Source organism: Delphinus delphis, chromosome 11 (assembly GCF_949987515.2).
Source record: "Delphinus delphis chromosome 11, mDelDel1.2, whole genome shotgun sequence".
Classification (NCBI taxonomy): Eukaryota; Metazoa; Chordata; class Mammalia; order Artiodactyla; family Delphinidae; genus Delphinus; species Delphinus delphis.
Window position 1 is genome coordinate 55,967,448 of NC_082693.1, and position 13,866 is coordinate 55,981,313.

At 32.2% G+C, this 13,866-nt stretch overlaps 1 protein-coding gene across 4 annotated transcripts in view; it reads left to right on the top strand.

Moving 5' to 3' along the window:
* CNOT2 (CCR4-NOT transcription complex subunit 2) overlaps positions 1 to 13,866 on the top strand; it is a 112,037-nt gene that overhangs the window by 64,601 nt on the left and 33,570 nt on the right. For all 4 annotated transcript variants that reach the window (XM_060025229.1, XM_060025228.1, XM_060025230.1 and 1 more), the window contains 2 exons: positions 960 to 1,082; positions 12,450 to 12,516. In XM_060025229.1, coding sequence (XP_059881212.1) covers positions 960 to 1,082; positions 12,450 to 12,516 — 190 coding nt within the window. The remainder of the gene's footprint in view (positions 1 to 959; positions 1,083 to 12,449; positions 12,517 to 13,866) is intronic.

A 13,866-nucleotide genomic window follows, 5' to 3' on the forward strand; every position in this document is an offset into this window, starting at 1 on the left:
AAAAGAAAGTTCCTTTTTTCTTACAGTGGGAGAAAATACCCTTATTCATAATGAGTGTACCAGACAGATGTCAAATTTGATGAGTTTTTCCCCATTTTTTTGTGAAAAAATATAGTCACTGTGTATTCTAGTCTTTACAAGGCTATCATGACATTTCAGTTTACTTTGAACTACAGAGTACTATTAGGGATAAGACACATTGACCTTAATTAAATAACCTGTCAGTTGATAGTTTTGGAAGCTTTATACAGGTCACCTTATGGAAAAAAATAAAATAAAATAAAAATTAGCACAGATTTAGTAATTATCTTGATGAGGGCTCAAAATTACTAGTGTTGGATATGGTAAAGACTTAAAAAGCAAAAGAGTAAGCAGGTTATGTAGTAGAGATCATAAATTTATACCAGGATGATGAGTGAAAAAATTATCCTACTATTACATGAGTGAGAGCTTGTGGCTTGAGATAAGATTTCCAGTGTGCCATTATACATGGACTCAAAAAGTGCTATATCTCAGTAAACTTAGATTGTAAGTGAAGATGATATGCTCTGGAAAACATAATTTAAAAAGTAGGTATAACAATGACAAAGACACTAATGTTGAAGATGCATGTGAAAATTTTGAATAATTTAAACCCAAACTTAATTTTTAAAAAATCTTTGTATGGGAAAATTATATTGGGTTGCCAATTTTCAAGAATAAGTAATATTTTTTCTTTTAAAATAATTGGAATCATTGCATGTGACAGACTTTAAGTTTCTCCTCTTGATTTCAGGGCCTGAAAGTAAACATTTTCTACTACATTGTTATGACTTTCTCACCTGTATCATTAATTCTTAGTTGATCTGTTTCTTTATCTTAGCAATGCTCCCTTCATTTTATGTTTTCCACATAGGAGTAAGGTAAAGCCTGACATTTTCCAAAACATTATTCTTGATAAAAGTAATATTTTTGTTTAGGTGACAAACAGCATGTTTGGTGCTTCAAGAAAGAAGTTTGTAGAGGGGGTCGACAGTGACTACCATGACGAAAACATGTACTACAGCCAGTCTTCTATGTTTCCACATCGGTCAGAAAAAGATGTAAGTTAACCCGTTAAGCTGTGTTTACTCAATAGTATATGTCTGTCTCTTTCTGATTCCTGAAAAGCAGTATATGAACTGTAGAGTACCACCTTTGGTTGAGTGACTGTGTTTTAGGCATAGTGCTAGGCCCTGGGGATACAAAGATGATGAGCTTTCTTAAATTCTTATTGGAGACAAAATACTGTATGATTCTCAAGTTGAGATATGGTAATACTGTGGTAGGAAGTACTCAAAAGACATGGGGTAAACAAGGTATTACTTCTAGAACATCGATTGTTTTTTTAATTTGTGAAATAACTTGTTTTTATATTAAAACAATACTTTTATAAAGAGCAGAAAGCTGATTTGTACAGATTTAAAGATATAATGTCAGGCTGCAATGAAACCTTTCCTTTGCTTTCTGATATTCTGGTTATAATCCTAGACCTCAGGTAGGCAGACCATCTCTCCTCTGTTAGCTATAGGTATGCTACAACAGAAAAGTTTTGAAGAACTGTATTCAGAAACATGGAAGATGATATATTATAGAAGTATGAGTTAAATGCTTTGGAAGGTTAGTAGTTCAGTAATCCCTTTTGGAATGAAAGGATTTAGAGCACAGCCAAGTCATAATTAGCAAATAGATAAAATATTTTAAAATAAATTCCATTGTTGTTTTCAAATTCTGGTAAGCTACTTTAAATTATACGCTATATACTGTAGTCAAACCAGTTGCATTCTTGTACTTTGTACCTGCCCAACTTTTTTTCCTCTTTCAAACTTTTATAAATTTGCTATTCCTAATTTCCCTGTCTATACAGCAATTTACTCTAGATATTAATCTAATGAGATTCTTTCTGATGTTTTAAAACACTTTTAAAATTCTAAGTTTTGTAACAAATGCCATCATTTTTCATTAAAGTTGATCATTAGTAAATTACTTCCTGTGTCTTAGAATTTCACACATAGGCTTACTCAAGGTTTAAGTTAGAATTTTGGTGGGGTTTTGCTTTGTTTTGTTTTCCTGTTTTGGTGTTATCCCTCCCCCCCCCCCCCCCCCCCCGGTACGCGGGCCCCTCACTGCTGTGGCCTCGCCCGTCGCGGAGCACAGGCTCCGGACGCGCAGGCCCAGCGGCCATGGCCCACGGGCCCAGCCGCTCCGCGGCACGCTGGCATCCTCCCGGACCGGGGCACAAACCCGTGCCCCCTGCATCGCCAGGCAGACTCCCAACTACTGCGCCACCAGGGAAGCCCTCCCCTTTATTTTTATTTGAAAATTGTGTCATTTTGGCAACAAACTATCAAGTGCATTATTAGGACTCTTGTCAAATTTTGTGTTTGGTGGCTTTCTTGTGCAGTTGAATAGCTGACAGAATAATGTCATCTAATTAATTTTCTGTTATCTTACTGCCTTTCTAGCTATTTGCTATTTGATGTAAATTATAACTGAATTATTTTTTACATAAATTTCTAAGTTTAAGATTTGATGTTATACTTTAATAATTTGGGATGTCTTTCCGGTAGCATCACTGCAGAAACTAATCTACATGTGTGTTAATTACTGTGATTGTACAGTGCAAGTTAAGATTGATGCAAAAATGGTAGTGGAATATTACTTATTGATGAAAAGCATTCATTCTTATCAGGAAGATATAAAGCTTTCAAACTGAAATTCTTTAAAAAGTATGTGCAGAGAATGAATGACAGAGATGTCTGTCTTCTAGGGAACAGAAATACTGTATTATATGTCAGAATTTTTTAGTCAGAATTATTACATACACTCATATACATATGTTGGTTACTATTCCAGATTAATTGTCACAGAAATAACAGAATGATTTGCTTCACAAAACTTTTTTTTAAAATTAATTAATAAGGTAGTAAGACATAGAGATTAAAACAGGACAGATATAGGTTTGGATCTTGGCTTTGCCTATTAGCAAGAACTTCTCCAAGCCTCAGTTTTTTCATCTGAAAATGGGAATAATAATATAGTAGCTACTTATAAATTTCTGTGTTGCTGATACTTTTTTCATTACAAAATAGTAAGGGGTATTGCACAAATTTTAGAAAATATGCGTGGGGTCGGGGAGGGGAAAAATTACCAATAATGCTAGTCGGGAATAATTTACGGCTAAAATTTTGATTCTATATTTCACATATTTTTATTTAAAAATATATTAGTAGTTAAATCTCTGGGCCATATTGACATGTCTTTCACTAGAAAGTTTGCACCAATTTTTACTCTCATCAGCACTCTCTGTGCCCTTGAGAATATCAGCTTTTAAGTTTTTACAGATAGACAAAAGAAACTTACTGTTTTAATGTGCAGTAAAACATTGCTTAATTTACACACACACACACACACACACACACACACGGCTCTGTGTCTTTTCCGTGTAGATGGCCTTTTTTTTTTGATTCAATCCCTTAATTTATGTGAGAATCAATTATATTATTTATAAATAGCAAACAAATAACACATACCTCAGGATCATTTAATGAACAATTTTACATGTAACCTAAACCATTATATACTATATATGCTAATACAATATATAATATATTGCATGTATCTAATAATGTGTGCATATATATTTATAAGAATTGTTAATATACTTAATTTCAACTTAGTAATTAGTATAATTATTGTCATCTGTTTTTCCCCTCTTTTTTAACATCTTTATTGGAGTATAATTGCTTTACAATGGTGTGTTAGTTTCTGCTTTATAACAAAGTGAATCAGTTATACATATACATATGTTCCCATATCTCTTCCCTCTTGCATCTCCCTCCATCCCACCCTCCCTATCCCACCCCTCCAGGCGGTCACAAAGCACCGAGCTGATCTCCCTGTGCTGTGCAGCTGCTTCCCACTAGCTATCTACCTTACGTTTGGTAGTGTATATATGTCCATGCAACTCTCTCGCTTTGTCACAGTTTACCCTTCCCCCTCCCCATATCCTCAAGTCCATTCTCTAGTAGGTCTGTGTCTTTATTCCTGCCTTATCCCTAGGTTCTTCATGACATTTTTTTTTCTTAAATTCCATATATATGTGTTAGCATACGGTATTTGTCTTTCTCTTTCTGACTTACTTCACTCTGTATGACAGACTCTAGGTCCATACACCTCATTACAAATAGCTCAATTTCGTTTCTTTTTATGGCTGAGTAATATTCCATTGCATATATGCACTTTTATTTCTTCCTTTGTGGATTACTGTTTTTGTGCCATTTTCTATTTCTCTATTGAGCTGATGTCTTGTTTATTTGTCTGTGTTTTCCATATATTAAGGTTAATAACCTCTTGTCATAAATAGTTTTTCAGTTTTTTGCTTTTAGGTTTTTTTTAATATAAAATTATTTATCATTTTTATTGAATTTGACTAATCAGTTTTGTGTGGGTTTTTTGGTTTTAATGTTTTCAGTCTTTGAGATCATACCTAGGAAGACTTTCCCCACCTACTTTCTTCTAGTATTTTTGTGCTTAATTCTACACATATAACTTACATTCATTAGAAGTGTGTTTTGGATTAAGGTGTGAGTTTTGTGGTGCCAGATTACCCTCCTTGTGCCACCCCCCCACCCCCATAAGGTTATCTGGTATCCAGTTGTCCCAACACTTTTTTTATAGTTTAGATCACAGGTTAGAAGACTTTTCCATAAAGAACCAGATAGTAAATATTTTAGACTTTGTGGGCCAAGAGGCTAAATAAAGGATAATATGTAGGTACTTATATAACCATTTAAAATGTGAAAAATCATTCTTAATTTTTGCACCCTACATATATAAGCAGTGTGCTGGATTTGGCCTGCATTCAGTAAATTGCCCACCCCTGAGTTAGACCATTCATTTATGGCTAATTTGAATTCTCCCTTATATATATACTAATGTCTGATTTTTTTGGCCTGTTTCTTAACTCTTGTTCTGTATATCATATTGATTCTTTGGAAGAACTACAACATAGTTGAATAGCTGTAGCTTTATAGGCAATTTTCACATCTTAGTCAGGTAAGGTCTTTCACATCCTTTACAAAAATGTTTTTGACTGTTGCACATTTATACTGATGTTTACCTTCTTTCAAAAGAGTATGTCTCTCTCCTGTTTCTGTTTATGCCGTTTAGGAAGTAGGATTTTATGGTTGCCGTTTTCATTACATTTTTCTAATTGGTTTTTACTGATATATGAAATAGTTTGTATGTGTATATATTTATTTTATAACTAACTACCTTACAAAACTCTTTTTATTAGTTTTTGTTGATTGGGAGTATGGGCTCTGGACATTCTATTTTATGAGTTTATATCTCAGTCACATGGTTTACTAGCTGTGTCCTTGGGCAGGTTACTCAGTCTCTGTATGTCTCAGTTTTCTCATCTATAAAATAAGAAAAATAGTACATGTCTAATGGGTGGTGGTTTTAAGGACTGAATGATAACTGTATGCAAAACTTATGGAAGACCAAATAGTAAATATTAAATGTTGCTACTATAATGAATAATAATAACATTATGCCATGGATTCTTTTGGTTTTTTTAGTAGTTATGTATATCATCTGCAGATAATGATTATTTTGTGCTTTATAAGGCTTTTAAAGAGAAAAAATTTAAACATAATAAATAAATGACTGGGATAATTTTGTATTCTTTTCCTTCCTGGCAACAGTGAGAAAATTATTTTAAATTGTAACTTATGATAAAGGAAAACTGGCCAGTAGTTGAGTGAATCTTTAAGCCAACTATCCAAAAAAAAACCCCAAAAGCAAAAAGACCCCCAAAACCTAACCAATTCCTGATTTACCCTAACCATAGAGCATAAAATGTAATTGTTTCTTCATCATATGCATGGTTGTAGAAGTATTTGGTAAACTGTTCTTTATAAGATTGTGTGGATTAAATTGCTAAATATTTCTTTAGGGCTACTTCATATTTTCCAAGGCCTTTTATTTCAAGAGATGCCTGTACATGTATGTGTCTTTCAAAAGAATGCTGAATTTGCTGTTTTTGAGGTATAAAAGTAATATAAATTACAGATCTATTACTTAAATGTTTTCACAAGATTAAGTAAATCGTAGGCAGATATGGGCTTGATTTCTCCCTTTCCCTTTTCCTTTTTTGAATCTTAGCGCTGTCATTTATTAGCTCTGTGGCTTTGGGAAAGTTATATGACCTCTTCTGTGCCTTGGTTTCCTTATCTATATGTAAAGCTTGGATACTGATAGTTTGTGTATCATGTAATTGTGTGATTTTTAATTATTTGTTTTTAATTATCTTTTTTTGGAGACTTATAGAAAATGAAAAACATTCATATAGGACGCAATAGACAACTCTTTGGGAGCAGTATAATCTAAGCAATTTTAGGGTTTTCTTAAAAACTATATCTGTATTTTGATTGCTAACGTATTTTCTAGTCTTTTGAGTCTTTGTTGCACTCATTTGGTGATTCTTAAGCATAATCATTTTAGACACACAAACTTGTGGGAACCTCTTTTCCCTTGTTTTAGTATGTGCTATAAAGACATGAAATGTAGCACCTATCCTTACTTTAAAAAAAAAAACTCATGAAACTGATTAGAGTAGACTACTTCCTTGTTTTGACAAATGGCAACCATTTTCAGCTCGTACCTAACTTTCATACTTGTGTTAGCCTACAGCAATTATGGCAACTAGGATTTTTCTCAGGCCAATTTATAATAAATATTTTGTTAAAATCTAGTATAAAATAAGGATACCTTCTATCACCATTATTGTTGTCATCCTCATGATTAGTGTTTAACTACATAGAGAGTCATCCTGGCTGACTCTCTGGCTCATTGAATTTGTTTCTGTCTCAGGACCTTGCGCTTAGTTTTTTCAGATCTTCACATGGTGTTCTCTCTCACTACATCCAGGTATCTGTTAATCTATCTTACCCGAGAAGCCTTTCTGATCACTCTTTTCCTAAGTAGCTTGTATATACTATCAGTACTACTACTACTACTATATCCTAACTTCTTTCTTGCATTTTAACAGTTACAGCAACTATCTCTTCCTGAAGTATGTATTTATTAATTATTTATTCTCCTGTGTACTGCACTAGAATTTAAGTTTAACAAAGGCAAGGACCTTGCCTCTCTAGTTTACTGCTGTGTTCTTAGAACTTATTATAAGGTGTAGAAGATAGTGGACTTTTACTGAGTCTTTTTGTTAGAGAAAGGGAAGGAAATGAATTAATGTTGAAAATAACAAAATTAATATTATTTGCAGATACAATTGTTTACCTAAAAAACTCAAAAATAACCTTTAAAACTTTTAATTTGAATGTATATAAGTATGTCAAAATTTTATATGGCAACAATAACCTAATAGAGTTAAATGTAAATAAATCAGACTTTAAAGAAATTAGAATTAAATGTCAAACGATTTGAAGGCAGTGTTCTAAAATCTCTTAAATTCATTGCCATTTAAATAATCTTCAAACTCTGTATTTTAAAGATAAAAAGGCAGTTTTTATAAACTCCTATTTATAAAGGGAGTTAAAATGATATACTTAAAAGATATAACAAATTTTGATACATCTACAAAAATAATTAGAAAATTTTTCATCCAGTAATAACAATCATAAAAAATCATAGTCAGAAAATACCATTTTATTCCTCTCATACTAGCAAAGAGGGTTTTTGTTGTTGTTTGGTTTTTTGGTTTTTGTTTTTAAGTGGAAGAGTAGCCATTATCTGTGAGGGAACATTGAAGTAACTGCTGTGGAAGCATAAATAATACAAACTTTGTAGAAAACAGTTTAGCAATGCATATTAAGAGCCTTTAATATACCTTTAAATTTGTGCTTTGGCTCTAACCTAAGATTCACACAATATAATATAGAGATCTTCGTTGCCGTACTTTCTTTAGTATGTTCTGAATGTTAAATGTTCTATAGGAATTAATTACATTGACTATTTCAACATATATTACACTTTCTGAAAATGTTATTTTTGAAAACTTAATGCTTTAATCAAAATTACTTGAAATATCTGGTAAACTCATAATTTGTTATTGATTTTCATTGATTTTCATTGTATGTTACATAAACTACCAGGTCCCATGACTTACTGACTGTTTTGTTTTTCTGCCTGCTTCCTCTCTTGTCCCTTTCTTCTTTTGGTCTTTTTAATATATTATCTTCTAATAGTCTTTCTTTTTGTTTACTAGATTTCATTCTGACTTCAGTGGTTTCTTATTTTTTTAACCATACTGTTTTTAATTTTTAAATGTTTTTCAGATTCTGTCTAGATTTAAAACTTTCTTTGTTTTTTTTTCTGTTTGTAGATATGATATAGTCAAAATCATATTTCTTTGTTGTTTTCATCCTGGAATAAATAACAGAATGCTAGGAATTATATTATCACCATACCTTTAAGTATATTGTACAATGAATTTTTAAGGAACACTTAAAAACTTATATATTTCATTTTTAAATTGCTTTTGTGGTCAGGGAATTTTTATTTAATAAAACTTTGTTGCATTTTGAAGTCATTTTTTATGTAGAAAATTATTTCTTGACCATACTGATTTTAATGTTTCTTGAAATAGGTTTTGTGATTGAAGGTACATTTTATTGGAGGGAGTAATTGCGAGAGGTGATCACTATTGGAAACCATGAGGGGGATAGAATAATTAACACTTCTTTGCTGTTATGGATTGCTGGAAGGAGCCAGATTGGCCTGTTATTAAGTTTTTCAAATATACATTTTGTAAAACAAAATAATTTTAGAGTTTTTTTGGTCATGGATTTCAGAATTATATCTAGTAACAGTGGAAATATTTTAGAAGTACAGTTTCTAACTTGTTGATTTCCTTGATATTCTGTATATTAAGCAAAAGGATAAAGGAGCTCTTTGTTGAGTCAGGAAAATAACTTGTATTACATTACTGTTTCTTCTAGTTGCTTTACTGTCGTTTGAATGAAGTGTTGTATTATAGACTGAGAAATGAGGAAGAATATAGTTGTTATAACGGTTTTAGACTGGGAACACAGTAACCTGCTTATTGGTTTCAGCATTCTACTGATTGTGTGACATTTAATCTTTTTCTACTATTTTCCCCCTCTAAGAACACAAGTTCTGCTCCTTATTTTATCTAGAATTCATTTGATAAACTTCTTTCTTTAGCTTCTTAAGCAAAAATGAATATAAAATTAGGGTACTATTCAATAAATTCCCCTAAGGCTGCCCCTCTGATTGCTATTGATGAGAGTCCTGCATTGGGAGGAAGATTAGATTACTAGCAGCAGCTGCTACCATTTATTGAACACTTAATATGTGTATATCTTATCTAATTTAATCTTCACGTCAACTCTATAAGGTAGGTAGTGTTATTTCCATCTTACAGGAAGGAAACAGAGGCTCGGCTCTCCCATAGGTAAGAGGCAGAATCAGGATTCAAACCTAGATTTTTTTTCTGACTCAAAGCCGGGCTCTTTCCACTTATGCTTATATTCCCTACTCTAATACGTCTCTTGATCTAAAGTTCTGTATTTTTCTAAGAAATTTACCTTTATACAATTAACTTTCAGCAGTTAAAAAATTATATAAATTTTCTGTCGTCTGTTAATTGTAGTTATTTCTGTGCCAGAGTACATTTCTTGTGTATTTTCTTTGCGCTTGTAAATAGCGTTTCTACCCCATAATCCTTCGTTGTATGTTAAATCCATTTTAAAATCCATTTTTAGCACTGATATATTTCATGAATCATGCTTTCAGAGTTTAAAAATATATACCGCTAGGATTGATTTTATAAGAAATTATATATTTGCATTTTGACACATTTTGAAGCAGTCATTTTAACATTGGTTTGTATAGTTGATCAATGCTTATTTTACTTCGATGGTTTGAAGGTTATAAACCATTAAACAAACTGCTTTCATGTTTCTGTAAAGCATTGTTTACTAACCTTCATGTACTCACACATAGAGAAAATGATAATATTTAATATGTCATACTGGTAAATGGGTCACCATGCTGCTCTTCGACTCAAATATTTGGCCCAGGGAGCCATTCCCCCTTTACCTTCATGTTGTGTCATCTTCTCTACTTTATCTCCCGGTGCTGAGAGGAGTGATATGTTGGCATACCTATAACTCACTTGTGGATGTATAACCTTTGTGAGAAAGTAGACTATAAAATGTCTGTTCTTTGGAGTTATGTGCTCAATAAACATACACATTTCTGGGAAAAGTAAAATTTTTAGTGGTCCATTCTAGAATGTTCACATTATGGATCATTCTAAGTCATGGATTCATGCTGGCCAGCATCTTTTATATGAAGCCTTTGGAAACTATACTCCTTTACTTTTGTTTATAGCTTATAATGATAACAGAAAATCATGATTGTTAAGGGATTTTATTATAAACATTTTACCTTCTGTCACCAACTAAAGCTTCATTGTATGTTACATATGCTCTTTGATCTTGTTCTTGCAATTTAGAAATGAACCTTTAATGTGCTTAAAATATTTGCGGTTATGTGGTAATAGTAACGATAATTGTACCTAACAAAATAACTTGGTCAGGCATAAAATGTGTATTCTTTCAGTTTAACTGTTTATATTGTATACCCTCCAGATTTCAGAAGGAATATTTATAAGGTTTGATGCTTTTTTAGAAAATTTGTTACTATATTTAAATACTGCTGTGTTTAGTAACTTAGCCCAACCCCAGAAGAGTCTGGTGTATGTCATTAGTTTAAAGCTACTGTTGTATAAAAACTTCTGTGAATTTCAGAATAATTAAAACAATTTAGAATTTTGACATGAAAATAGCATGAAATGTGTATTGTATAAACCTCTACTGTTTAAATATTTTTCCCCCTGGCTTTCCTACTGCGGTCAATGTCAGCCCAGTTCTTCGCTGGAAACCAGAGAGGCCTCTGATAGTTCCCTGTCTGGTGATTCTCCACCCATCTCTTTTCCCCTATATCTCAACCATTTCAATAGGACTCTTTCATAGTCGCAGTTTTCCTGTTCTAGCTTAGTATCTTACCATTTCCATCCAGTTTTGCTGTTGGAATTATCTTCCCAAAGCACAGTTTGATCATGTCACTTCTTGGCTTAAAATTATTTTTTCTCTTTATCGCCATAGTTAGAGCCAGTCTTGCATAACATTTAAGAAGACCTTTTGCATCTGGTCCCATCACTCTCTTATTTCCCATTCTTCTATTCCCCAGTGTGCGTAGGGTAGGCCTTATCTCCCTTCCCTAATTACCCTATTGTTCAGTCACTGACGTTTCTTATTTTGTTTGTATTCTAATCATGTCACTAACTTTTATCGCACTCACTGCATAGTCTCACACTGGAAGACCCCTCATCTGTACCCACATCAGATGTTACCATTCTACAAAGTATTCCTGCTACCTCACCCTTTTTTAGAAATATCTTCCTCCAGTGATACTTTATACTTCCTTAAGAGCACTTACCACACTGTGCCTTGGAACATAATTAGTTGTGTAATTCATTCTGTCCTTCCACTAGATTACAACCCTTTTGATGACGCAGCTCATCTTATTTAATTACGGTGTTTTGATGGTTGCTTAATATAAGACAGGGAATACACAGACATGCACTTACACGTACACATTTTCATTTACTCAGTTTAAGTTATCTAGTTTTTTATAGCACTGCCACATGCAGTGCTAGTCTCTATGAAGAAGTAAAAAATGAATATAACATGGCTTCAAAGAATTTTTATTCTAGGAAAAAAAGATGATGCAAAAAATTGAAAGGCATTGTACACAAGTGCCATGAATGTACATGCAGTGTACATTATATACCATGTCTATACATATTTGTAAGTATTTTGGGTTTGACCTTTGGTATTGTATCACCTCTCCACGTACCTGGTTGTGTGTATGTTTGTTAGATTTTTCTACCCATTTGATACACATTTCTGTATAAAAATCAGTAACTATTACAAAATAAAAACTTTTTTATTTAGGTAATTTTATTTTCAACTTTAATAAACTGAATTTAGAATTTAGCTTAATATATTATTTAAGAATCAAGTAATTTTACTTAAATTTAGACTTTTTGAAGTACTGTCTTCATGTATTTGTTAGCCTAGTTTGCTTTTTTTTAAGTGAGGTAATGATGCTGTCATAGTTTCATTTAGAGTAACTGGGGGAAAAAAACTTTGTAGCAATCAAAAATTAATTTTATTTGCATAGTTTGATGTCATGCAATTGTGATACGCTCTTAAGTAACATGGAATTTATTATGCAATGTTTTTGTTTTTCTGAAGATTGGGAAATACGGATTTGATTCTCACATATTATGATATGTTGTACAGATTTGTAAAGTATCAGTGCAATGTTCTGTGTACTTTCTTTATGCTCTAATATAATTAATTTGTTTCTAGATGCTGGCATCACCATCTACATCAGGTCAGCTGTCTCAGTTTGGGGCAAGTTTATACGGGCAACAAAGTAAGAATTTTGTATTTATTCTGGGCTACTTTATTTAAAGAAAAAAAATACCTACCAAATAAAGAATAATGCTGCCCTTGTGGGTTTATTCTAGGGTTTAAAAGGAAAGGTATTTAATTTTCAGTTTTTCTTATTTTAGCGAAAAACCTCATTATTTCAGACCTTTCTAATTCAAGATTATTTGGATACAGGGTAGATCAAAATTTATTTCTTCATCTTTTGTATGTGTATGTTCCTTTGCAGTATTTTTGAAGAAGATTTGCTAAACAAATTAAAAATAGACATTCTCTATGTTTTCAGTTGGAGGAAGTTAAAGGTTTTTTGACTGGTCAGTTAAGGAGGTTGTTTTGTTTGTGTTTTTTGGTCTTATTATTAATGTAAGCCCATTACCTAGCAGTTTGTGAAATGTTCTCTTTGTTTAGCAAATACTTCTTTTACTTTGGCTCAGTCTGGGTATACAATCTCTGTTTTTGACTAACAGTTCAAAGCTTTTTCCATATACAAGATTTTATTTCTTTTATGTGTTGTAATACTTTTATAGCTCTCAGCACAGTGCCTGGCGCATAGTAAGCGCTCAATAAATGTTAACTATTATTATGACATAATTTTTATAAAACTAAATTATAAAATTTTCCTTTTTTAAATTAATTTTCCAAACTTTTATATATTAATAAGATTTGTCATATATTGTAATGTCAGAGGCTGCTGATCTCTCATCTCTGTAGTGGGAGGGGAGTGCTAAAAGGGATGTAAATTCCCATCAAAGATTACAGAATAATAGGGTAACTGAAGCAGACAATCTGATGACCAAATAATTTAACCACCTTCAAATAAAAATCAGTTATGTGATTTGGAACTCTTTCCCAGTATAATAAAAGGCAAAGTTTTGATAGATATAAGAGTAGTTTGTCATACCACTTTACCCTTCAATTTTATTTTGTAATTTAGTAAGGGGAAAAAACTTATTTTGTTAGACAAATATAGTTTCCATCTATTTTTTTTTCTCTCTACCTCTTGTGGCATTCTTTTTGCTATGAAACACAATTTTGTTAGTACAGAATTAGTAAGGAAAATTATTAATTACAGATACTAGCTTTCCTCTAGTTAAGTAGAAAACATTTTTAAGCCTTTTATTACACAAAAAAGATGTTGCTTATTTATCAGCAAATGTTCATTCTAGTTATTGAGGGAATATTATTAGCTAGCAGTTTGTTTCATTTGGACTGTTTTTGTTTGAAGCCTACTACTTTCACCTTTCCGGTAACCCTTACGTTCGAAATATCTAGTTAAATTTTAAAGCTACCCTTTATTTCTATAGAGAAACTGCAAAGAACTTACATTCCTTTCTTT